The sequence below is a fragment of the Coregonus lavaretus genome, assembly GCF_964263955.1.
Source record: "Coregonus lavaretus genome assembly, chromosome: 9".
In the NCBI taxonomy this organism is placed as follows: domain Eukaryota; kingdom Metazoa; phylum Chordata; class Actinopteri; order Salmoniformes; family Salmonidae; genus Coregonus; species Coregonus lavaretus.
Window position 1 is genome coordinate 55,516,309 of NC_139996.1, and position 23,332 is coordinate 55,539,640.

Genomic DNA, 23,332 nt, shown 5'->3' on the forward strand with positions numbered 1-23,332 from the left:
AACCTAGGCACGTTCTAGATTGAAATATGCAATAACAACAATTTTTTTTTGATGAAGGCAAATTGCATATTCATTAGTTTAGGGGCCTACTTTGTTTCATGATTAACAAAAGCCCGCCCACCAAGTATAAGCTCACAAATCAAACACAGGGCAAAAGAAAAACGCACCAAATGCAGGTATCTACATTTTAGTCATTTAGCAGACGCTCTTATCCAGAGCGACTTACAGTTAGCGAGTGCATACATTTTCATACTGCCCCCCCGTGGGAAACGAACCCACAACCCTGGCGTTGCAAGCGCCATGCTCTACCAACTGAGCTACACGGGGCCCTACTGGGTTAAAAGGGAACAATTGTAGCTTTCTAATGCTGTTAACTGTATGTCTCAACTTCCGTTATTAAGGGAATAACACCCTGTTGAAACTAGGAGTAAACGGTGAACAGTGACATTGATGAGAAAGATGCACCTATTCCAGTAGTGCGAGTTGCAGCTCAAATGGTGCTCGCAGTCCTTCATTTAGCAAATTACCACACAACTCAAGGAAGCCATTGACAATGGCTGCATATCATTTGCAATAATTTCTGTAATCAGCGCTTTTTTCCAACTGTTAACGACGATGAAGTGCGGAGCGCTTTATATCCGTGGCAAATAATTTGAAAGATTCATATCCCCTCTTACTAACATTACAGCATTGTTGCATCAGGTAGGCCTGTTTCTTTAAAAAATGTCCCTTTATGATGGGACCAGTTAATGGTAGTTTTGTGATAACTGCACTGTGATTTAACTTTTGTGGAGGAAATAACACATTTTTGGTTAGGGATTTTTTCTTCATGTTAAGGGTTCAATTTAATTTAATGTTCACACCCTTAGCCTATATAAGTGCACATAACGATGAAGGCAAATTAATCTCTATTAAAAAAAAAAAAGGTAAATTCTGGAGTCCTATTATGAAAGCAAAATATAACAAAAATGGTCTAATTGTCAACCCAAAATTCATGCCAATCACTGGATTAGGTTGCATATCAAAATATGTTCAATCATGCATTCCTGCTTGGACATGTTAGCTGTAACAACTTTTTTATTGAATACCATCTCAGTAGTCTGTTACACCAATGCAATAAGGCACGAGGGGGTTTGGTATATGGCCAATATACCATGGCTAAGGGCTCTTCTTACAGCCATATACTGTACCACAAACTCCCGAGGTGCCTTATTGCTATTACAAACTGGTTACAAATGTAATTAGAACAGTAAAAATAAATGTTTTCTCATACCAGTGGTATACGGTCTCATATACCACTGCTTTCAGCCAATCAGCATTCAGGGCTCGAACCAGCCAGTTTATAATTCTTAATAAAGCATTGTGAATTACTTTAATGACTTTATAAGATGATGACTCAAATCTATTCTATTGGGGGGGTGCCACCAAATCATGGGGTGAAAAAATTAGTGGCACCAGCGTCACCTGGGGAAAATGTCTGAAGCACTGTATTAGCATTTTTCGTGTTTCATGTCAATTGTAATTTGGGTGAACTATCCCTTTAAGTCATCACTTACCAGTTTAACCTTTGATTAATTGTTGATCTCCAAGATGGCAAGGTCTCATTGGACAGCTTTAAGGAAATGACCTCAAGTCGGGTGCGATAAACTGGGTTTTCCCCTAAATGTTCAGTCCAATAAGGAAAAAACACACTCACTGACCTAGTCTCTGTCTGGATTGTGTTCATTAGGAAAACTTTTTTTAAATGTTTTGCAACGGAAAACGAAAATGAGTCCAGGTAATCCCTCCCTGTTTCAATTCCTTTTCCTCCGTTTGGTGCCTAATGAACACGACCCACTTCTGTCACCCCATGAATCTCATTAATGATTCACTTTCAATTGTAGTCAAATAGCAGACACTCTTTTCCAGAGGAAATCACAGTAAGTGAATTCAGATACGAAGATTGTAAAATAACATTTCAAACCAGTTTTTTATGGGAGATACATTTATAAATGATATATGACCCACCTTAAGAAACAAACCTAATATCCGGCATAAGTAATCTATCAATGTATGTTGCGTGAACTCAATTTCGGAGTTGTTTTAATTGGTGGATTGATGAAGACTTTGATATCACTCTAACTCGTTTGGAGTGCTCAATTAACAAACCAATCATGCTTTAGAATAAATCATAGTCTAGATGTTGCAATTATGTATAATATTTAATGTGTAAATATAGTGTAATATAATGTAATGTATGACACAGTGAATGTTTGTGTGCGGCTCTGTAGAGATGAACAGAGGAAACTCCTGAAGAAATTAAATTCCAAAAATATGATAAAAGCAGAAATGTCACAAAATATTATTTGTATTCAGTCATGGATCACCATAATTGAAAACAATGTCAATAGGGATAGCTTTTAAAACAGAGGTGCATTTCCCATGGGTGCAAGTCTGTTTCTGACTCCATCTCCTTTTCCGTTGTCTTCCAAAACAATATTTAAGTAGTGTTTTTAGTAACATTTGATAGTATTTTAGTAGAGTACTATTTTAGTAGTGTTTAGTAGTTTTTTTGTAGTTGTTTGGCTAAGCAATGAGATAATGTTGTATAATGCAGAAGGTCTGGCACTCAGCCTACATCCAATCCATAAACACCCAAGTAAAGATACAATTACTCAAGGTGCAATTAAACTGAGCAGATAGCCTAGATGTTACCTGGGTGCGAGGTTGTTGTTTTCGGGAACAAAGCTCCATGGAAAAGTGTTCCTAGCATCCCGTAGACCCCTTTCCCCTACCTCCATTCCCCTAACTGGGCAAACGCTTGTTTGAAAGCACTGAACACCGCCAACACCTTTCTTCAAAAAGAGAAGATGTATTAATTATGTGTGGTACTCCACCAACAATCGTTTGGACCCCCACCCAAAATCATTGCCCCCATTCCATCCCCCCACTCCCTAGTCACACTGCTTTAGTTTGTAGATCGAATAAACCAGTCCCCTTCACGTTTTCTAATTCAAAATTAATATCCTTTGAATAGTGCATAGATGTTCACTTGAATAAGAAAAACTGTCTCACAACATAGATGACTATGGTTATCGACCCTCCGGTATGATACTTATGGTGTTTTGGTATTTCACAGAATGGGACTACCACCATCATTGTTTTCCTTTTGTTGTGGATATTTTGACACATACTTCAATTGGCTTATCAATATTGTCCAATTCCACAAAATCCACCACCTACAAACTCCCTATACAACTTTATTGGATTATTATATCTTTAAGTCTTTAGCAGATAAAGCTATGTGAAATGCCTGGCTCTTCTTTACCCTTCTCTCCACATCCCTCTGAGATCAGAGAGCTAAGCCAGCACAGCCATCCTAATCATCATTACATTATCTCTGACTAGGACCAGCGTTTACAGTACACTGTTTACCCAAAAATGATACATACAAGGAACCCAAAAATCATGACGTTATTACAACTAGATAACAACCAGTTACTTTGTTGTAAACTTGTTGTAATGACATCATGTCAACCAGCTTTGCCCGCTGGGAAGGGAATTTGGTTGAGAAAACTCTGAAATCAGCTGTTCTGCCTATCCTTGCACCCTCTCCCACAACTCTCCCTCTTTCCTCTCTTTCCTCTTTCCCTCCCTCTTTGAGTATATCCAGATACTATTCAACATGTGGACGAGAGCAAGCACATCGCCGTGTTCAACAAGGGGCGCTTCTTCAAGGTGTGGGTGTTCTATGATGGGCGCCTGCTGTTGCCGCGGGAGATCGAGCAGCAGATGGAGAGGATCCTGGCTGATAAGAGCAAACCCCAGGAAGGGGAGGAGCACCTGGCTGCGCTCACCGCTGGGGAGAGGTGGGTGGGGCTGCTGACAGGAAGTGATGTCATTACGGCATACTTACTGGCTTGCTACACTAGACACATAACTTATGCCAGTGTAGCAGTTAAAAAACCTACTGTTTCCCGATGCCCCAATGTAGCTCCTATGTTAAGGTGCATTTATGTTGCCCTGACATGGGACGATTAAGTACTATTGCTTATACAGTGGGGAAAAAAAGTATTTAGTCAGTCACCAATTGTGCAAGTTCTCCCACTTAAAAAGATGAGAGAGGCCTGTAATTTTCATCATAGGTACACGTCAACTATGACAGACAAAATGAGAAAAAAAATCCAGAAAATCACATTGTAGGATTTTTAATGAATTTATTTGCAAATTATGGTGGAAAATAAGTATTTGGTCAATAACAAAAGTTTCTCAATACTTTGTTATATACCCTTTGTTGGCAATGACACAGGTCAAACGTTTTCTGTAAGTCTTCACAAGGTTTTCACACACTGTTGCTGGTATTTTGGCCCATTCCTCCATGCACATCTCCTCTAGAGCAGTGATGTTTTGGGGCTGTCGCTGGGCAACACGGACTTTCAACTCCCTCCAAAGATTTTCTATGGGGTTGAGATCTGGAGACTGGCTAGGCCACTCCAGGACCTTGAATTGCTTCTTACGAAGCCACTCCTTCGTTGCCCGGGCGGTGTGTTTGGGTTCATTGTCATGCTGAAAGACCCAGCCACGTTTCATCTTCAATGCCCTTGCTGATGGAAGGAGGTTTTCACTCAAAATCTCACGATACATGGCCCCATTCATTCTTTCCTTTACACGGATCAGTCGTCCTGGTTCCTTTGCAGAAAAACAGCCCCAAAGCATGATGTTTCCACCCCCATGCTTCACAGTAGGTATGGTGTTCTTTGGATGCAACTCAGCATTCTTTGTCCTCCAAACACGACGAGTTGAGTTTTTACCAAAAAGTTAAATTTTGGTTTCATCTGACCATATGACATTCTCCCAATTCTCTTCTGGATCATCCAAATGAACTCTAGCAAACTTCAGACGGGCCTGGACATGTACTGGCTTAAGCAGGGGGACACGTCTGGCACTGCAGGATTTGAGTCCCTGGCGGCGTAGTGTGTTACTGATGGTAGGCTTTGTTACTTTGGTCCCAGCTCTCTGCAGGTCATTCACTAGGTCCCCCCATGTGGTTCTGGGATTTTTGCTCACCGTTCTTGTGATCATTTTGACCCCACGGGGTGAGATCTTGCATGGAGCCCCAGATCGAGGGAGATTATCAGTGGTCTTGTATGTCTTCCATTTCCTAATAATTGCTCCCACAGTTGATTTCTTCAAACCAAGCTGCTTACCAATTGCAGATTCAGTCTTCCCAGCCTGGTGCAGGTCTACAATTTTGTTTCTGGTGTCCTTTGACAGCTCTTTGGTCTTGGCCATAGTGGAGTTTGGAGTGTGACTGTTTGAGGTTGTGGACAGGTGTCTTTTATACTGATAACAAGTTCAAACAGGTGCCATTAATACAGGTAACGAGTGGAGGACAGAGGAGCCTCTTAAAGAAGAAGTTACAGGTCTGTGAGAGCCAGAAATCTTGCTTGTTTGTAGGTGACCAAATACTTATTTTCCACCATAATTTGCAAATAAATTCATTAAAAATCCTACAATGTGATTTTCTGGATTTTTCTTCCTCAATTTGTCTGTCATAGTTGACGTGTACCTATGATGAAAATTACAGGCCTCTCTCATCTTTTTAAGTGGGAGAACTTGCACAATTGGTGGCTGACTAAATACTTTTTCTCCCCACTGTATGTGAATTTAAGTTCGGAGCAGTTTGACCACGAGCCGGATGCCTTTGTACCTGATTCCCCTGGTGAATCTTGAACTTGCCCGACCTGCTATCACGCTACATTTGTGTGCACCACAAGGGACAACTAATTGTGCCAGTATAAATTGCTGTCAGGATCTGGGGCTCTCAGACCAACTCAGATGTATTAAGATTCCGTTTTACGGCATGCAAAGGAAAAGTTACAGTTAAAACGTTTTGCAATTATTATTTTTTGTTATTGGAAATGTTTAGGTAGTCCCTCCCTTTTTCAGTCCATTGTCTTCCGTTTGGGGCCAAATGAACATGACCCTAGTCAGTAGTGCACAGTGCAATGTGTAATGTGTGGAGCATTTCATAAAAAATTGAACTGTGTGAAGGGATAATATGTGACCCACCACCTCAATTCGGTCTTATGTAGCAACATTTTAAATTGTGTTTTTTACATTGGATAAAAGTACAGACTGAATGTTTTGGTACACCTACTGGAGAGCTCTTCTTTGTCTACACCCATTCAGCAGCGTTCACACTCTCTTAAGCCATAGCCCCACCCATCTCTTTAAGGATTCACGTGAGGCCATGTGCTAAACAGAGTGAGTAAGGTAGTGTAGTAAACAACCAAAGATTTCAAGACTAAAAGAGGTGAAAGTAGTAGCAAAAAGTAGTAGAAAAAATACACTTTATCTAGTCCTTGGCCTATATCCTAATCTGACTTTGGTGCAGGTCATGTTATTCTTCACATTACAGTCTCTGGTAAACACACGCTATATCAAATAAAATCAAAGTTTATTTGTCACATGCACAGGATACAGAAGGTGTAAACGGTAGAATAAAATGGTTACTTGCATATTTGCATAGTAGCAATATGAAAAACAGAATGTGTCCAGAAAAAAATATTGTATAAACATTTTATAATCATTAGATGATGCTTACCCACACACACTTGTCTAAATTGATGGGTCATGTGAAATAAATGCTAAAACCACCCCCCAGCCACATCTAGCTAAGTGGATGGGTCACTATTGTCTAGATATGCACACATGTAGGGCTCCCGAGTGGCGCAGCGGTCTAAGGCACTGCATCTCAGTGCTTGAGGCGTCACTACAGACCCCCTGGTTTGATTCCAGGCTGTATCACAACTGGCCGTGATTGGGAGTCCCATAGGGCGGCGCACAGCGTCGTCCGGGTTTGGCCGGGTAGGCCGTCATTGTAAATAAGAATTTGTTCTTAACTGACTTGCCTAGTTAAATAAAGGTAAAAAATCATAAAATACAATAGATGGCCATAATCACACCCAGACACATCTGGCAAAGTGGAGTCTTTTGTTTAGACATGAACCATAATCCCAACCCATAGCTACAGTACAAACGGATTGTCATAGCTAGCCACCATGCATGAAATGCTGTAGTATGATTCTGCAGGTAGCTAAAGCTAACCAATTAGGTTCAATGTTTGCTAGCTAGCTAACAGTACGCTTTAACTTGCAATGAAAACAACTTTCTGACAACATTTGAAACATATCATATCTGAAAATGTAGCTAGACTCTCTTACCCGTATACATGGATGAACGCTACATGCCAGAATGGAACCACTTTGACTAAGTAAGACGTCTTGTGTCTTTTCCATTTTGTTTGTAGCTAGCTAAAGTTTGTTTGGCCCGTTTTGTCAAGTCACTCCGGTTCACACTGACCGTGTGCAGAAAGTAGTCCATCACAACTTTTCCCCACTGATCTTTGTCGATAGCGCCTGCTAAATTCAGGGCAGCAATGTTGTAAAATTGATTAAATTGATATTTTTTGTCACTGGCCTACACACTACCCCAGCGTTTCCCAAACTCAGTCCTCGGGACTCCAAAGGGTGCATGTTTTGGTTTTTGCACAGTTGATTCAAATTATCAAAGCTTGATGATTAGTTTATAATTTGAATCAGCTGTGTAGTGCTAGGGCAACAACCAAAACGTGCACCCCTTGAGGTCCCGAAGACCAAGTTTGGGAAACCCTGCACTACCCCATAATGTCAAAGTGGAAATATGTTTTTCAAAATTTTTACAAATGAATTAAAAATGAAAAGCTGAAATGTCTTCATTCAATAAGTATTCAACCCCTTTGGTATGGCAAGCCTAAATTTCAGGAGTAAAAATGTCACATAATCAGTTGCATGGACTCACTCTGTGTGCAATAAGAGTGAACATGATGTTGAATGACTACCTCATCTCTGTACCCCAGACATACAATTATCTGTAAGATCACTCAGTCGAGTAGTGAATTTCAAACATAGATTCAACCACAAAGACCAGGTAGGTTTTCCAATGCCTCGCAAAGAAGGGCACCTATTGGTATGTGGGTAAAAAAAAATGCTGATATTGACTATCCCTTTGGGCATGGTGAAGTATAGTAATATAAATATAATTACATTTTGGATGGAATATTAATACACCCAGTCACTACAAAGATACAGGCGTCCTTCCTAACTCAGTTTCCGGAGAGGAAGGAAACCGCTCAGGGATTTCACCATGAGGTCAATAGTGACTTTAAAACAGTTACAGAGTTTAATGGCTGTGATAGGAGAAAACTGAGGGTGGATCAACAAAATTGTAGTTACTCCACAGTACGAATTTACAGAGTGAAAAGAAGGAAGCCTGTACAGAACAAAAATATTCCAAAACATGCATCCTGTTTGCAATAAGACACTAAAGTAAAACTGCAAAAAATGTGGCAAAGAAATGAACTTTATGTCCTGAATACAAAGCATTATGTTTGGGGCAAATCCAACACAACACATCACTTTTCATTTTTTCAAGCATGGTGGTGGCTGCGTCATGTTATGGGTATGCTTGTCATCAGCAAGGACTAGGGAGTTTTTTTGTGATAAAGAAACGGAATAGAGCAAAGCACAGGCAAAATCCTAGAGGAAAACCTGGTTCAGTCTAATTTCCAACAGACACTGGGAGACAAATGCACCTTTCAGCAGGACAATATACAACGCTAAATATACACTGGAGTTGCTTACCAAGACGACATTGAAGCCGTCATAAGACGGCCTAGTTACAGTTTTTACTTAAATCGGCTTGAAAATCTACGGCAAGACTTGAAAATGGCTGTCTCGCATTGATCAACAACCATATTGAGCTTGAAGAATTTTAGAAAGAATAATGTGCAAATATTGTACAGTCCAGGTGTGCAAAGCTCTTAGAGAGTTACCCAGAAAGACTCACAGCTGTAATTGCTGCCAAGGTGATTCTAACATGCATTGACTCAGGGGGTTGAGTACTTATCAAATCCAGATATATTATTATTATTTTTTGTTTTTTTATTTACAAATGTTAGAATTTTTCTTCCACTTTGACATTATAGTATTTTGTGTAGATCATTGATGAACAAAGGTAACACAACAAAGTGGAAAATGTCAAGGGGTGTGAATAGTTTCGGAAGGCACTGTACATTGTCTACACTGTATACAGTGCATTCGGAAAGTATTCAGACCCCTTCACTTTTTCCACATTTTGTTATGTTACAGTCTTATTCTAAAATAGATTTTTCAAAAAATCCTCATCAATCTGCACACAATACCCCATAATGACAAAGTCAAAACAGGTTTTTAGAAGTGTTTGCAAATTAAAAATTAAAAACAGAAATACCATATTTAGATAACTATTCACACCCTTTGCTAAGAGACTCGAAATTGAGCTCGGGTGCATCCTGTTTCCATTGATCATCCTTGAGATGTTTCTACAACTTGATTGGAGTCCACCTGTGGTAAATTCAACATGATTTGGAAAGGCACACACCTGAGACAGGATTGTGTCGAGGCACAGATCTGGGGAAGAGTACCAAAACATTTCTGCAGCATTGAAGGTCCCCAAGAAAACGGTGGCCTCCATAATTCTTAAATGGAAGCAGTTTGGAACCACCAAGACTCTTCCTAGAGCTGGCCGCCTGGGAGAAGGGCCTTGGTCAGGGAGGTGACCAAGAACCCAATGGTCACTCTGACAGAGCTCCAGAGTTCCTCTGTAGAGATGGGAGAACCTTCCAGAAGGACAACCATCTCTGCAGTACTCCACCAATCAGGCCTTTATGGTAGAGTGGCCAGATGGAAGCCACTTCTCAGTAAAAGGCACATGACAGCCCGCTTGGAGTTTGCCAAAAGGCACCTAAAGACTCTCAGACCATGAGAAACAAGATTCTCTGGTCTGATGAAACCAAGATTGAACTCTTTGGCCTGAATGCCAAGCGTCACGTCTGGAGGAAACCAGGCACCATCCTTACAGTGAAGCATGGGGGTGGCAGCATCATGCTGTGTGGATGTTCTTCAGAGGCAGGGACTGGGACACTAGTCAGGATCGAGGGAAATATTAACGGCGCAAAGTACAGAAAGATCCTTGATGAAAACCTGCTCAGGACCTCAGACTGGGGTGAAGGTTCACCTTCCAACAGGACAATGACCCTAAGCACACAGCCAAGACAATGCAGGAGTGGCTTCAGGACAAGTCTGTGAATGTCCTTGAGTGGCCCAGCCAGAGCTCGGACTTGAACCCGATTTAACATCTCTGGAGAGACCTGAAAATAGCTGTGCAGCGACGCTTCCCATCCAACCTGACAGAGCTTAAGAGGATCTGCAGAGAAGAATGGGAGAAACTCCCCAAATACAGGTGTGCCAAGCTTGTAGGTTCATACCCAAGAAGACACAAGACTGTAATCGCTTTGTCATTATCGGTTATTGTGTGTAGATAAATGAACAATTTAACCAATTTTAGAATAAGGCTGTAACGTAACAAAATGTGGAAAAAACAAAGGGGTCTGAATACTTTCCGAATGCACTGTATAGTAAAATATTGTCTGCATATAATGAGATTCTGCAGCAATTTTTGTTATTTATTTCGATTGACGAATTGCCTGGGCCAGGAGTTCCATGCGTAATAAATATAGCAAATATTGCGGATATTGCCTGTTATAACTATGGCTGAGGGATTGGCAAATACACTGCTCAAAAAAATAAAGGGAACACTAAAATAACACATCCTAGATCTGAATGAATGAAATAATCTTATTAAATACTTTTTTCTTTACATAGTTGAATGTGCTGACAACAAAATCACACAAAAATTATCAATGGAAATCAAAATTTTCAACCCATGGAGGTCTGGATTTGGAGTCACCCTCAAAATTAAAGTGGAACTCCACACTACAGGCTGATCCAATTTTGATGTTATGTCCTTAAAACAAGTCAAAATGAGGCTCAGTAGTGTGTGTGGCCTCCACGTGCCTGTATGACCTCTCTACAACGCCTGGGCATGCTCCTGATGAGGTGGCGGATGGTCTCCTGAGGGATCTCCTCCCAGACCTGGACTAAAGCATCCGCCAACTCCTGGACAGTCTGTGGTGCAACGTGGCGTTGGTGGATGGAGCGAGACATGATGTCCCAGATGTGCTCAATTGGATTCAGGTCTGGGGAACGGGCGGGCCAGTCCATAGCATCAATGCCTTCCTCTTGCAGGAACTGCTGACACACTCCAGCCACATGAGGTCTAGCATTGTCTTGCATTAGGAGGAACCCAGGGCCAACCGCACCAGCATATGGTCTCACAAGGGGTCTGAGGATCTCATCTCGGTACCTAATGGCAGTCAGGCTACCTCTGGCGAGCACATGGAGGGCTGTGCGGCCCCCCAAAGAAATGCCACCCCACACCATGACTGACCCACCGCCAAACCGGTCATGCTGGAGGATGTTGCAGACAGCAGAACGTTCTCCACGGCGTCTCCAGACTCTGTCACGTCTGTCACATGTGCTCAGTGTGAACCTGCTTTCATCTGTGAAGAGCACAGGGCGCCAGTGGCGAATTTGCCAATCTTGGTGTTCTCTGGCAAATGCCAAACGTCCTGCACAGTGTTGGGCTGTAAGCACAACCCCCACCTGTGGACGTCGGGCCCTCATACCACCCTCATGGAGTCTGTTTCTGACCGTTTGAGCAGACACATGCACATTTGTGGCCTGCTGGAGGTCATTTTGCAGGGCTCTGGCAGTGCTCCTCCTGCTCCTCCTTGCACAAAGGCGGAGGTAGCAGTCCTGCTGCTGGGTTGTTGCCCTCCTACGGCCTCCTCCACGTCTCCTGATGTACTGGCCTGTCTCCTGGTAGCGCCTCCATGCTCCTGATGTACTGGCCTGTCTCCTGGTAGCGCCTCCATGCTCTAGACACTACGCTGACAGACACAGCAAACCTTCTTGCCACAGCTCGCATTGATGTGCCATCCTGGATGAGCTGCACTACCTGAGCCACTTGTGTGGGTTGTAGACTCCGTCTCATGCTACCAGTAGAGTGAAAGCACCGCCAGCATTCAAAAGTGACCAAATCATCAGCCAGGAAGCATAGGAACTGAGAAGTGGTCTGTGGTCACCACCTGCAAAACCAGTCCTTTATTGGGGGGTGTCTTGCTAATTGTCTATAATTTCCACCTGTTGTCTATTCCATTTGCACAACAGCATGTGAAATGTATTGTCAATCAGTGTTGCTTCCTAAGTGGACAGTTTGATTTCACAGAAGTGTGATTGACTTGGAGTGTTCCCTTTATTTTTTTGAGCAGTGTAGCATTTTAATCATTTTAATGAAATTTAAGCCAATTCCCATATGTTCCAAGACAGACCAGAGATACAGTATGACAATTCTAGTCTATCAAAAGCTTTTTCTGCATCGAGCTGCTAATGGAGGAAGTTATTTATTCTGTCTACGCGTAAAAATGAGCTTGGGATGGGCAGGATTTTTATCAGGACGGGACAGGAACGTTCCGGGGTTATAGAACTGTTGTGTGAAAAAAATTGACAGGACAAGACAGGACAGGAATCTTCACTTCCGTGTCAACCTCTAATGTCCGCTCCACTACTCCTATTTGACCTCTAACCCTGCTCACCAGGACACCATGGGCCAATGCACGTGAGACCTACTTCAGAAGCGGCAAGAACAAGCAGTCTCTGGATGCCATTGAGAAGGCTGCCTTCTTCGTAACCCTCGACGACTCAGAACAGAAATACGAGGCTGACAACCCGGTGAAATCATTAGACAGCTACGCCAAGTCCCTCCTCCACGGCAAATGCTACGACAGGTGAGTGGCTGAAACCAGTCAAAGGTTGTGATTGAGCAAGTTCCAACCAATGACAGCCAAGGAGGGCAGCTCAGGCTATCAATCCACTGAGGAATTAGAACAATTCCCACTAGGCACAGACGTCAATTCAACATCTATTCCACATTGGTTCAACGTCATTTGGTGGAAATAACGTTGATTCAACCAGTGTATGCCCAGTGGGTTATGTCACATTGTGCTGTTTCTACAGTATACCTTGGTCCAAAATCTGTTTGTGCGTTCTTGCCAACTCCTATGGTCATTGTCACGACAAACTTGGCAAGACAGCACAAACAGATCTGGGACTAAGCTACTGTTTCTGTAGGCCAGTTACCATAATCTCGCTGCAGTTGTTACATCCATTTTTAGACTTTTAAATTAATGTTATATAGCCTCCTCCATTGATTATTGAACAATATAACTTATAGATGCCTCATGAGTTTAGTTCAACTGTCATACCCCATCAGAACCCAACATATAAGCTTGTTTTACTTCTTAGTTTGTAAACAAACAATTTATAGCCTCAAAACATGGTTAAAAATATAATATTGATATCATGGATGGTCAGTCCCTGTATCCATAGCTCTGTCCATGAGTTTGAGAGTGGTTTCATTTCTCCAGTCCCATCCCTCAGCTGTTTAGTAACTGCAGATTGCCCCTTTAAGATACATTTTACATGGTGCTGTGTTTCTCCAGGTGGTTTGACAAGTCCTTCAACCTCATCGTCTTCAAGAACGGAACCATGGGCCTGAATGCCGAGCACGCCTGGGCCGACGCACCAATCATAGGCCATCTCTGGGAGGTATGTCCCATACAACAGCCAATCGGCTTATTTGTGAATTGAGCGAATTTCGGCAGGTCTGTCCTTTTAACATATTGTGAAAGATTTTCAATCTAAAGAGTTGAGCTCTGTCATTGTATTGTCAGTTACTGATTTTCTCTCCCCTCCATCTCTCAGCAAGTCTTGTACATGGACCCTCTGGAGCTGGGCTACACTGAGGAGGGCCACTGCAACGGGGAGCCCCACCCCAACCTGCCCGGACCCCAGAGGCTGCAGTGGGACATCCCTGCAGAGGTGAAAGGAGAATTGGTTACATTTATATTTGTATTCCAAAACCGCCAAATGTCCAACCTTTGTTTCATGGCCAGGTACTGATGGCCCTTTGAATGCTGGATCGTATTCATTAGTGAAGACCAAAACATTTTCCATTGCATAACAATTTGCTAACGTTTGCACCAATGAAAACAAGCGTTTCTTATTGGACAAGATCAGGTAGTCCCTCCCTGTTTTGGTACGTTTTCTTCCGTGGTGTCTAGTGAATAAGACGTCTTTGTTTGCGTTCTGTGAATATGACCCTGGATTCCAGTTGGTGTCCAGTGATCTAAAATGATATTTTATTTTATTTGACTTTCGCCAGAGCTACTGCTAACACTACTAGTGGTCCTCTGTAGCTCAATTGGTAGAGCATGGCGCTTGTAACGCCAGGGAAGTGGGTTCGATCCCCGGGACCACCCATACGTAAAAATGTATGCACACATGACTGTAAGTCGCTTTGGATAAAAGCGTCTGCTAAATGGCATATTATTATTATACTATTGGCTAAGTCAGGGGCTTGCAACTACATTAAGCCTTAGGCCACATCTAATTGGCTTGTGGGGCCGGATTTGGCCCGTGGGCCACCAGTTGATTGACATGTGTTCTACGTTATCTTGTGATCCTCAGTGCCAGAGTACAATCCAGAGCTCTCTGAAGTTGGCCCAGGCCCTGGCGGATGACGTGGACTCGCACATCTTCCCCTTCAAGGACTTTGGCAAGGGCCTGATCAAGAAGTGCCGCACCAGCCCCGATGCTTTCATCCAGATTGCCCTGCAGCTCGCACACTTCAGGGTGAAGGGATTTCAAAATATATTTAACGATTATTCAGGGCTCGACCTTCACGCAAATAGCCGGACAAGCAGAATATAGATTGAACTTGTCAGAGTGAACAAGTTAAAAAGAAAAAAAAATGTCCTCCGGATGCGATGTGTAAACTCCAATGTTTCCCCTGTATTAATTTAGCAGCGCCGCTACGCCGCTGCTAAATTGTTGCCGCCAAAAATATATTGAACATATAAAAAAAAAAATATTGGTCAATGTGCACTTTGAAGATGCTAGAACTGTCCACATTTACTTTTCCTCTGTCAACAGCTTTCTATTGCTACTACATTTATTTCTCAACTCTTAAAAATGAACGATCTGCACTGTTTTAGTAAACGTAAGCGCTCCACTATTCACCATGAGTGCATAGGGTCTAAATGTAACACGGGTCAATTGTAACAGGGAGTAGGCCTACATTATAGTCACTGTGTTTTTGGGGGGATATTAAAGTCATCAATATGTTGCTATCTTTTAACAAGATCATTTTTAGAGTTTGGGATCAAGCTAATGATTAGCCCAATGGAGTATGCATATTGTCAACACCATGCTTCAGCCTTTGTATTTAGCTATTATGCAGCATCAGGTGGGCTACAGATGTTAACAAAGATATTTATAACTAACCCAAGATAGTTAATCTGTATCGGGGAAGAACAAGCAAGGAGGTGGGCAAAGTCAAGCACGAGCTAGCGAGATCTTATTGGTGCGTTGTAGCATGTGTTTGTATATTTCCATTAGGGAACGCCTCATCTGTGAAGTGTGCGTGTGCACAAACTAAATTCGGCCTTGCACTCCTTCTAAACAACGCAGTTTTTTTTTAAACTTCGGCAAACGTCAAGTCTACAAAGCGTAGTGCACTGTGTTCATAACATGTTGTAGTTTTGTGAACAGAAAAATGTATTGAGATCAGATGTTTCATCAATGAGAAAATTAGCAGCATAGATGGCGTCAGCATAATTTTATTTTCATTCATCTTGCAGTAGAATGTCCATGTTCTATGCAGAACTGTTGAGCAGTTATTAAAAAGACATTCATTGTACTTTACAGCTTAGACCAGAGGCTAGAACGTGTTTTTGATTGGTTGTTATGGTTGTATCGTTGAGGGGACATGGAAACATTTGCTCTGAAAGTGATCCCAACTATAGCTATCGTTGTTGTTCTCCACTGTTGTAGTGTGAAGGCTGATGTTCACTTGAATTCGAACGATTTCTGTTAACGTTATAGTTTTCGTTATAGTTATCGCCCTAGGTGTGGATGGCACTTTAAACTGTCAGGGAAACTGCCCCTAGAAGTACAAGGCAATAATTAAGCCATGATGTGTAACAGCTGACGGCATGTTTATTATTACGTACTTGTATGTTCTCTGCAGGATAAGGGAAAGTTCTGTCTAACGTACGAGGCATCGATGACACGTTTGTTCAGAGAGGGCCGTACGGAGACGGTGCGCTCCTGCACCATGGAGACCTGCGCCTTCGTCCGCTCCATGATCAGAGACGAGACGGTAAGGGTCAGAGTTCACAATGACCCCTCACCTCACTCCTGCTTCTATCCTCCATTCTCCTTTTTAAATCAGTGTGGTTTGTGTGTTGTCAATCATACATCCAAAATACTTAAACAATGTTATTGTGGGGTGCTGTCCACTAAAAGGAAATGACTACCACACTCCAGGAAGAATTGTACGATATTCTTTAACCGCCTAAGGTTGATGTCTGTGCTCCTGCGGAAATCTAATTAACATAATAATAAAAATCCCCATCAAAATCCATCGGTTTAAGCTAGAGATATGTCTTTTTTTGCATTGGAATGCGTCTCGATGCAACGCATCCGCCTATGTTGCACTTCCGCATCTGCGGTGAAAGGTGACAGAGCTAGAGCGGTGTTTGTCAGACCATGAGACATCCCGAAAATCTGTCTTCTCACAAAATCGTCGGCCTACAAACTATTATGTAAGATGAGACTCTCACTAACACGATGGTGATCTCCGTTTTGCACTACGATCCCCACAAGCATATTGGGACTCATCGGAAGTTGGTACAGCCGATCTGCCAACTTCTGTCTGTAGCGTCCGAACAGTTTGGGCTACACACTAATATGACCCCTCTGTGCAAAGATGAGACTCTCACGTACATGCCAGTTATTTTGCTTTAAGACACGCACAGGGCTCACAAGACTCGTCTGAAGGTCCCCCGGTACCAGTTGAAATAATTAATGGAAGTATTAAAGGAGACTGTTTTAGTGTCAGAAATAAGGGGTTAAATATAGTGAACAAAAATATAAGTGCAACATGCAACAATTTCTAAGATTGTACTGGAGTTACAGTTCATAAAAGGAAATCAGTCAATTGAAAGTAATTAATTAGGCCGTAATCTATGGATTTCACATGACTAGGCAGGGACGCAGGTAGGGTATAGGCCCATCCACTTGGGAGCCAGGCCCAGCCAATGAGAGTGAGTTTTTCCCCACAGAAGGGCTTTATTACAGACAGAAATACTCCTCAGCACCCCCCTCCCCTCCTCAGACGATCAGGTGAAGAAGCCGGATGTGGAGGTCCTGAGCTGGCGTGGTTACACCAGGTCTGCGGTTGTGAGGCCGGTTGGACGTACTGCCAAATTCTCTAAAACGACGGAGGTGGCTTATGGTAGAAAAAATGAACATTAAATTATCTGGCAACAGCTCTGGTGGACATTCCTGCATGCCAATTGCACACTCCTTCAACACTTGAGACATCTGTGGCATTGTGTTGTGTGACAAAACTTCACAAGGTGCACCTGTGTAATGATCATGCTGTTTAAACAGCTTCTTGATATGCCACACCTGTCAGGTGGATGGATTATCTTGGCAAAGGAGAAAGGCTCACTAACAGGGATTTTAACAAATGTGTGTTTTTTTTATACTTCAAGGGGTCTTAAAATTCAAAATCAAATAGCTAAAGGATCCTTGGTATGACCTTCTTAAAACAATTCCATATACAGTAGTTTAGTAGAACCCCCCCTCCCCCGGCTTATACAGAGCTTAGACTCTTATGGGTTAATTTAATAAAAAATAACAAGGTTAAACAAAGAGAAACAGAAGCCAATGCCCAACATTTTGGCTATATTGTCAAGATGCCTTTGTACCTCCTTCTTTCCCTTTATCTTTATGGTTCTACCTCACCTCATCTCTCTCTCTCTGTCCTCAGAAAGAGGAGCGTATGAGACTACTGAAGGAGGCATCAGAGAAGCATCAGAACATGTATCGTGAGGCCATGACAGGGAAGGGCATCGACCGTCACCTCTTCTGCCTTTACGTAATCTCCAAGTACCTGGGAGTGGACTCTCCCTTCCTCCATGAGGTGAGTGATGGTTGCTACGGACACTGAAAAGTAAAAAAATAAAAAATAAAGTAGAAGTCGAGTCTTGACTTGACTTTATTAAACCCATAGTGCTGGTTTCCCGGACACATATTTGAGTCCTGGACTAAAAATAATTTTTGATGAAGATTCTCCATCTTGCTTTTCAGTTCAGGAAAACTGCCCGTTAGACTGCTTACAAGATAATGATACAAATGTGTAATTTGGTTGAACTGTCCCTTTAAACTGTCTGTGTTTCTGTGTCCTGCAGGTTCTGTCAGAGCCCTGGAGGCTGTCCACCAGTCAGACTCCACTGCAGCAGGTGGAACTTTTTGACCTGGCCAAACACCCTGATTTTGTCACCTCCGGTGGAGGCTTCGGCCCGGTGAGTATTCTCTTCTCTTCTCTCACTGCTGAATCCTTCTAAATGTCATCCATGTCCAGGTAGTTTGGTGCCTAATTAAAGAGACCCAGCTTATCTATGGTTGTCTCCTCTAGGTGGCTGACGACGGTTACGGAGTGTCTTACATCATTCTTGGAGAGGACCTCATCAACTTCCACATCTCCAGCAAACACTCTAGCCCAGAGACCGTATGTTTACATGTGATACAATTCCACTCAGTTATGCTATTTTGCTATGTCTGCAATTTTGGTTTTACAGTGTTCATTTTACAGTGCTCTCTCTCTCACACCTCTCTTCTACCGGTTTCTCATACCTCTCTCTCCTACCTCTTTCTATCCCTCTAAATATCATTCTCTCTCTCGCTCTCTCTCGCTCTCTCTCTCTCGCTCTAGGACTCCCACCGCTTCATGGGTAACATTAAACAGGCCATGCTGGACCTTAAGGGTCTGTTTGACTTCAACAAGAAAGCCATCAAGTGATTTTTCTCTCCTAGTTTGAAGAAGATAAAACAAACAATTTTTAATATTTTTTAACAGAAAGGCATGCTCTTCCCGAAGCTTTTACATTGAAATTGTTGAGTTTTTATTCTAAGTGAATTAATGTTATGAAAATGTATAATTAAGTATGGAAAAATATATTTATGTCACATTTCATTTTGTTTCTTTTTTGTTTTATTCTTGTGATGGGGTTGTTTTAACTGTATGTAGCGCACAGTTAAAAAATGACAGTTTCTCTGCCAGACTGTATGCACCAGTGCCTTAGTGACCCACTAATGTAGAGGCCATGAGGGAGGACAGTGAGTGGGAGTACTTTCATGTTGCCCCTAGACACTGATCTAATTTCAGTTTTGCATTTTGTTAATGATGAAGGTAATATGTAAGTAGGGTAAACTGATCCTAGATCTATCTTGTGTTATTTCTCGTGTGTACTGACAGTTTTTCCTTCTTTTAGCTGCTACGTTTTTATGACTAGTGATAAAGTTGTGTATTTTGTTGTGTTGTCATTTTCATACTCAGGTTTATAACTTGGCCTAGTTTTAGGGTTCAGTTTGCCGCAGCATTACAGGTTTGCCGTGTACAGTAAGGTTTTGGGATGCACTACTACTGCTGAATTCCAAATGGAACTCTAGCCTCTACCTTCTAGATCTTCTGTAGATCTGAAAATATTTAAATCTATGGTGAAATTTCCACTTAGCCTATCCAAGGGCTCGATGGAGTAATTACCATAATGATTGTCGAGGGGTAAGAAAGCGATTTAGAATACAGAATACTACGCCACACAGCCGATAGTAATTTGTAGTAAGCATGGATATTTGTGTTTTAGTAGAAGGACGATATGGTATCGTTTTGGAGTAATCTCGCCTGGGCCAAGTTCAGCATGGCACAATGTTGTGGAACGTAGAACAAACATGCCTCTCTAACACGTAAAAAGAGGAATCACGTCAAATCTATTCATGACATTCCTAAATGTTTTCCTACTGAACATGGCCCTGCATTGCATGTTAAATATTGAAGCCCCTCTGTGTAGCTGTTGATGGGTTAGGGGTGGTCACTGCATTCATTGTTTGGCAGCACTCTATAGGACTGGCTCTTCAGATCACACTAGCCTAACTGCCTTTGTAGCCTTTAGCCAGAAAGCGATAACAAGCATTTCTTATTGGACAGGCTCAGAACCCACCCCTCCCCTCCCTACCGTTTCGGACTGTTTTCTTCAGTTTTGTGTATAATGAACACGACCCAGGTCTCAGACCACAGACAATCTGACTATATCTGCTTATAAAGGGAATTTTCATCCAGGGGTGAACTGTCATGATGTATATCATAATAATATCGACCGACTGTGTTGTAGTTCCGTTTGTTGTAGATCATTTTGTTAAGTGAAGTGATTGGTCGACTGTTATATTTCACCAACATGAATACAGTGTCTCGAGAGACTTGCAGTGTGTTGAATGTAAAAACATTTTGACAATAGTGGAGCAGTACACAGATGCAAGATACATAGGAATAGACAATGCTACATAGGAAAGACTTTAAAAAACTGTAGGTTTGCCAAGGTTGGCTCATGAGTAGGCTAACTTGTAACCAAGATACATTATTTGCTCATTTAGGAAGTGAAATGGACAACATTTTATTTTATGATTAAAAAAAAAAAGTTTTTGACATTACTTTGTTATCGCTGACTTTGTTATCGCTGACTTTGTTATTGCGTACGTGGAAAACAATCTATTGTAGTTGTCGTACAACTTCTCTCACGGTAGACCCGTTTACACCTCTGCCTGGTTTTGATGATGAAGCTAGCTGTACATGTTTGTCTCTAATTTAAAGATACGTGTAAAAGGACAAGCAGCTGAAATACCAAAGCTTTTTAACACAATAAAAGCAAATGTCAAACACTCTTTGAATGTGAAGTTACATTTTTACATTGTACAGTACATTGTGGGCTCATTGCAGTTTTACTTACTCAAAAGTGTTCCCAGGGCAGATCATTAATTTGATTGGCTTATGAAAGGTTGGGCGGAGCTAACTTTTTTCAACATACAGTGTATTCGGAAAGTATTCAGACCCCTTGACTTTTTCCACATTTTGTTACGTTAAAGCCTTATTCTGAAATGGATTAAATAAATGTTTTTTCCTCATCAATCTACACACAATACCCCATAATGACAAAGCAAAAACAGGTTTAGACATTTTTGCAAATTTATAAAAAATTTACAGAAATGACTTATTTCCATAAGTATTCAGACCCTTTGCTATGAGACTCGAAATTGAGCTCAGGAGCATCCTGTTTCCATTGATCATCCTTGAGAAGTTTCTACAACTTGATTGGAGTCCACCTGTGGTAAATTCAATTGATTGGACATGATTTGGAAAGGCACACACCTGTCTGTATAAAGTCAGAGCAAAAACCAAGCCATGAGATCGAAGAAATTGTACGTAGAGCTCCGAGACAGGATTATTTCGAGGCACAGATTTGGTGAAGGGTACCAACAAATGTCTGCAGCATTGAAGGTCCCCAAGAACACAGTGGCCTCCATCACTCTTAAATGGAAGAAGTTTGAAACCACCAAGATTCTTCCTAGAGCTGGCTGCCCAGCCAAACTGAGCAATCGGGGGAAAGGGCCTTGGTCAGGGAGGTGACCAAGAACCCGATGATCACTCTGACAGAGCTCCAGAGTTCCTCTGTGGAGATGGGAGAACCTTCCAGAAGGACAACCATCTCTGCAGCACTCCACCAATCAGGCCTTTATGGTAGAGTGGCCAGACGGAAGCCACTCCTCAGTAAAAGGCACATGACAGCCCGCTTGGAGTTTGCCAAAAGGCACCTAAAGGACTCTCAGACCATGAGAAACAAGATTCTCTGGTCTGATGAAACCAAGATTGAACTCTTTGGCCTGAATGCCAGGCATCACGTCTGGAGGAAACCTGGCACTATCCCTACGGTGAAGCATGGTGGTGGCAGCATCAGGCTGTGGGGATGTTTTTCAGCGGCAGGGACTGGAACACTAGTCAGGATCGAGGCAAATATGAACGGAGCAAAGTACAGAGAGATCCTTGATGAAAACCTGCTCCAGAGCTCTCAGAACCTCAGACTGGGGCGAAGGTTCACCTTCCAACAGGACAATGACTGTAAGCACACAGCCAAGACAACGCAGGAGTGGCTTCTGGACAAGTCTCTGAATGTCCTTGAGTGGCCCAGCCAGAGCCCGGACTTGAACCCGATCGAATATCTTTGGAGAGACCTAAAAATAGCTGTGCAGCGACGCTCCCCATCCTTGAGAGGAGTTCAAGAGAAGAATAGGAGAAACTCCCCAAATACAGGTGTGCCAAGCTTGTAGCGTCATACCCAAGAAGAATCGAGGCTGTAATCGCTGCCAAAGGTGCTTCAACAAAGTAATGAGTAAAGGGTCTGAATATTTATGTAAATGTGATATTTAAGTTTTCTGTTTTTAATACATTTGCAAAAATGTCTAAAAAACTGTTTTTGCTTTGTCCGTATGGGATATTGTGTGTAGATTGATGAGGGAAAAAAACAATTTAATTCATTTTAGAATAAGGCTGTAATTTAAGAAAACGTGGAAAAAGTCAAGGGGTCTGAATACTTTCCGAATGCACTGTAAGTGCCAATGTGATAAATAAAACAATGTAAGGCAGTTGCATGGAACAGGAAATAGTATTTTGCTTATTTGGGTACATAATACCGGTAGTCATATTTTGTATTGTTGGTATTTTGAAGTGATTTCTTAGCATTTTCGACTCTTAATTTGTTATTTTTCCTGCAGTCTGAACTGCCATAAAGCACATGGAATCTGATATTTCAAGCCACAGTTCAAACCACCTTCGTCAGTGGTTTAAAGTCAGATACAAATCTGAATCCTGGCCATACGACCTGTGTCTGAGTAGTCAAATCTGATTTATTTTTTTAGACTTATTACTGTCATTTGGCATATCTTGTTGCTTGCTAGCTACTCTGTTGACAGTTTGACAAGAACATGTGGTAGCTAACTAGCTTGTTAATTTTTTAAAAACAAATTAGTGAATGTGCTAGAAAGCTAAAAACTGCTACTTAGCTAGCTCGTTGACTGCTGTGGCTAGCCAAAAATGGCTTGTTTTGAAAGTTGGATAATCTTATCCTTTGAGGCTTTAAAGGTGTTTTTACAATATGAATTGGAGCATTCAAAGCAACTTGGAAACATCCATGGCAGACATTGTGGTCACCTTAGACACCACTGCCCACACACCCATCGTTACTATGACAACCAGTATTGCTATGTCAGCAAATGACTGCTGTCTGAACACACACACCTCCGATTTGGTCACTTGTAACTTGCTGTTTGGACAGTCAATATTCCAAAACGGATTTGAAAAACAAAACAGATTTGAGCATTAAGGCCTGCAGTGTGAAAAAGGTTTAGGATGCAGA

The 23,332-nt window shown here is 42.0% G+C and overlaps 1 protein-coding gene across 2 annotated transcripts in view; it reads left to right on the top strand.

Moving 5' to 3' along the window:
- Positions 1-20,804, top strand: part of cpt1ab (carnitine palmitoyltransferase 1Ab (liver)) — a 67,944-nt gene extending 47,140 nt beyond the window's left edge. For both annotated transcript variants that reach the window (XM_084169058.1, XM_084169059.1), the window contains exons 10-19: positions 3,653-3,848; positions 12,560-12,748; positions 13,463-13,568; positions 13,725-13,841; positions 14,490-14,654; positions 16,051-16,182; positions 17,860-18,012; positions 18,281-18,394; positions 18,508-18,600; positions 18,805-20,804. In XM_084169058.1, coding sequence (XP_084025184.1) covers positions 3,653-3,848; positions 12,560-12,748; positions 13,463-13,568; positions 13,725-13,841; positions 14,490-14,654; positions 16,051-16,182; positions 17,860-18,012; positions 18,281-18,394; positions 18,508-18,600; positions 18,805-18,891 — 1,352 coding nt within the window. In that variant the 3' untranslated portion in view covers positions 18,892-20,804. The remainder of the gene's footprint in view (positions 1-3,652; positions 3,849-12,559; positions 12,749-13,462; positions 13,569-13,724; positions 13,842-14,489; positions 14,655-16,050; positions 16,183-17,859; positions 18,013-18,280; positions 18,395-18,507; positions 18,601-18,804) is intronic.
- Positions 20,805-23,332: the final 2,528 nt, after the last annotated feature.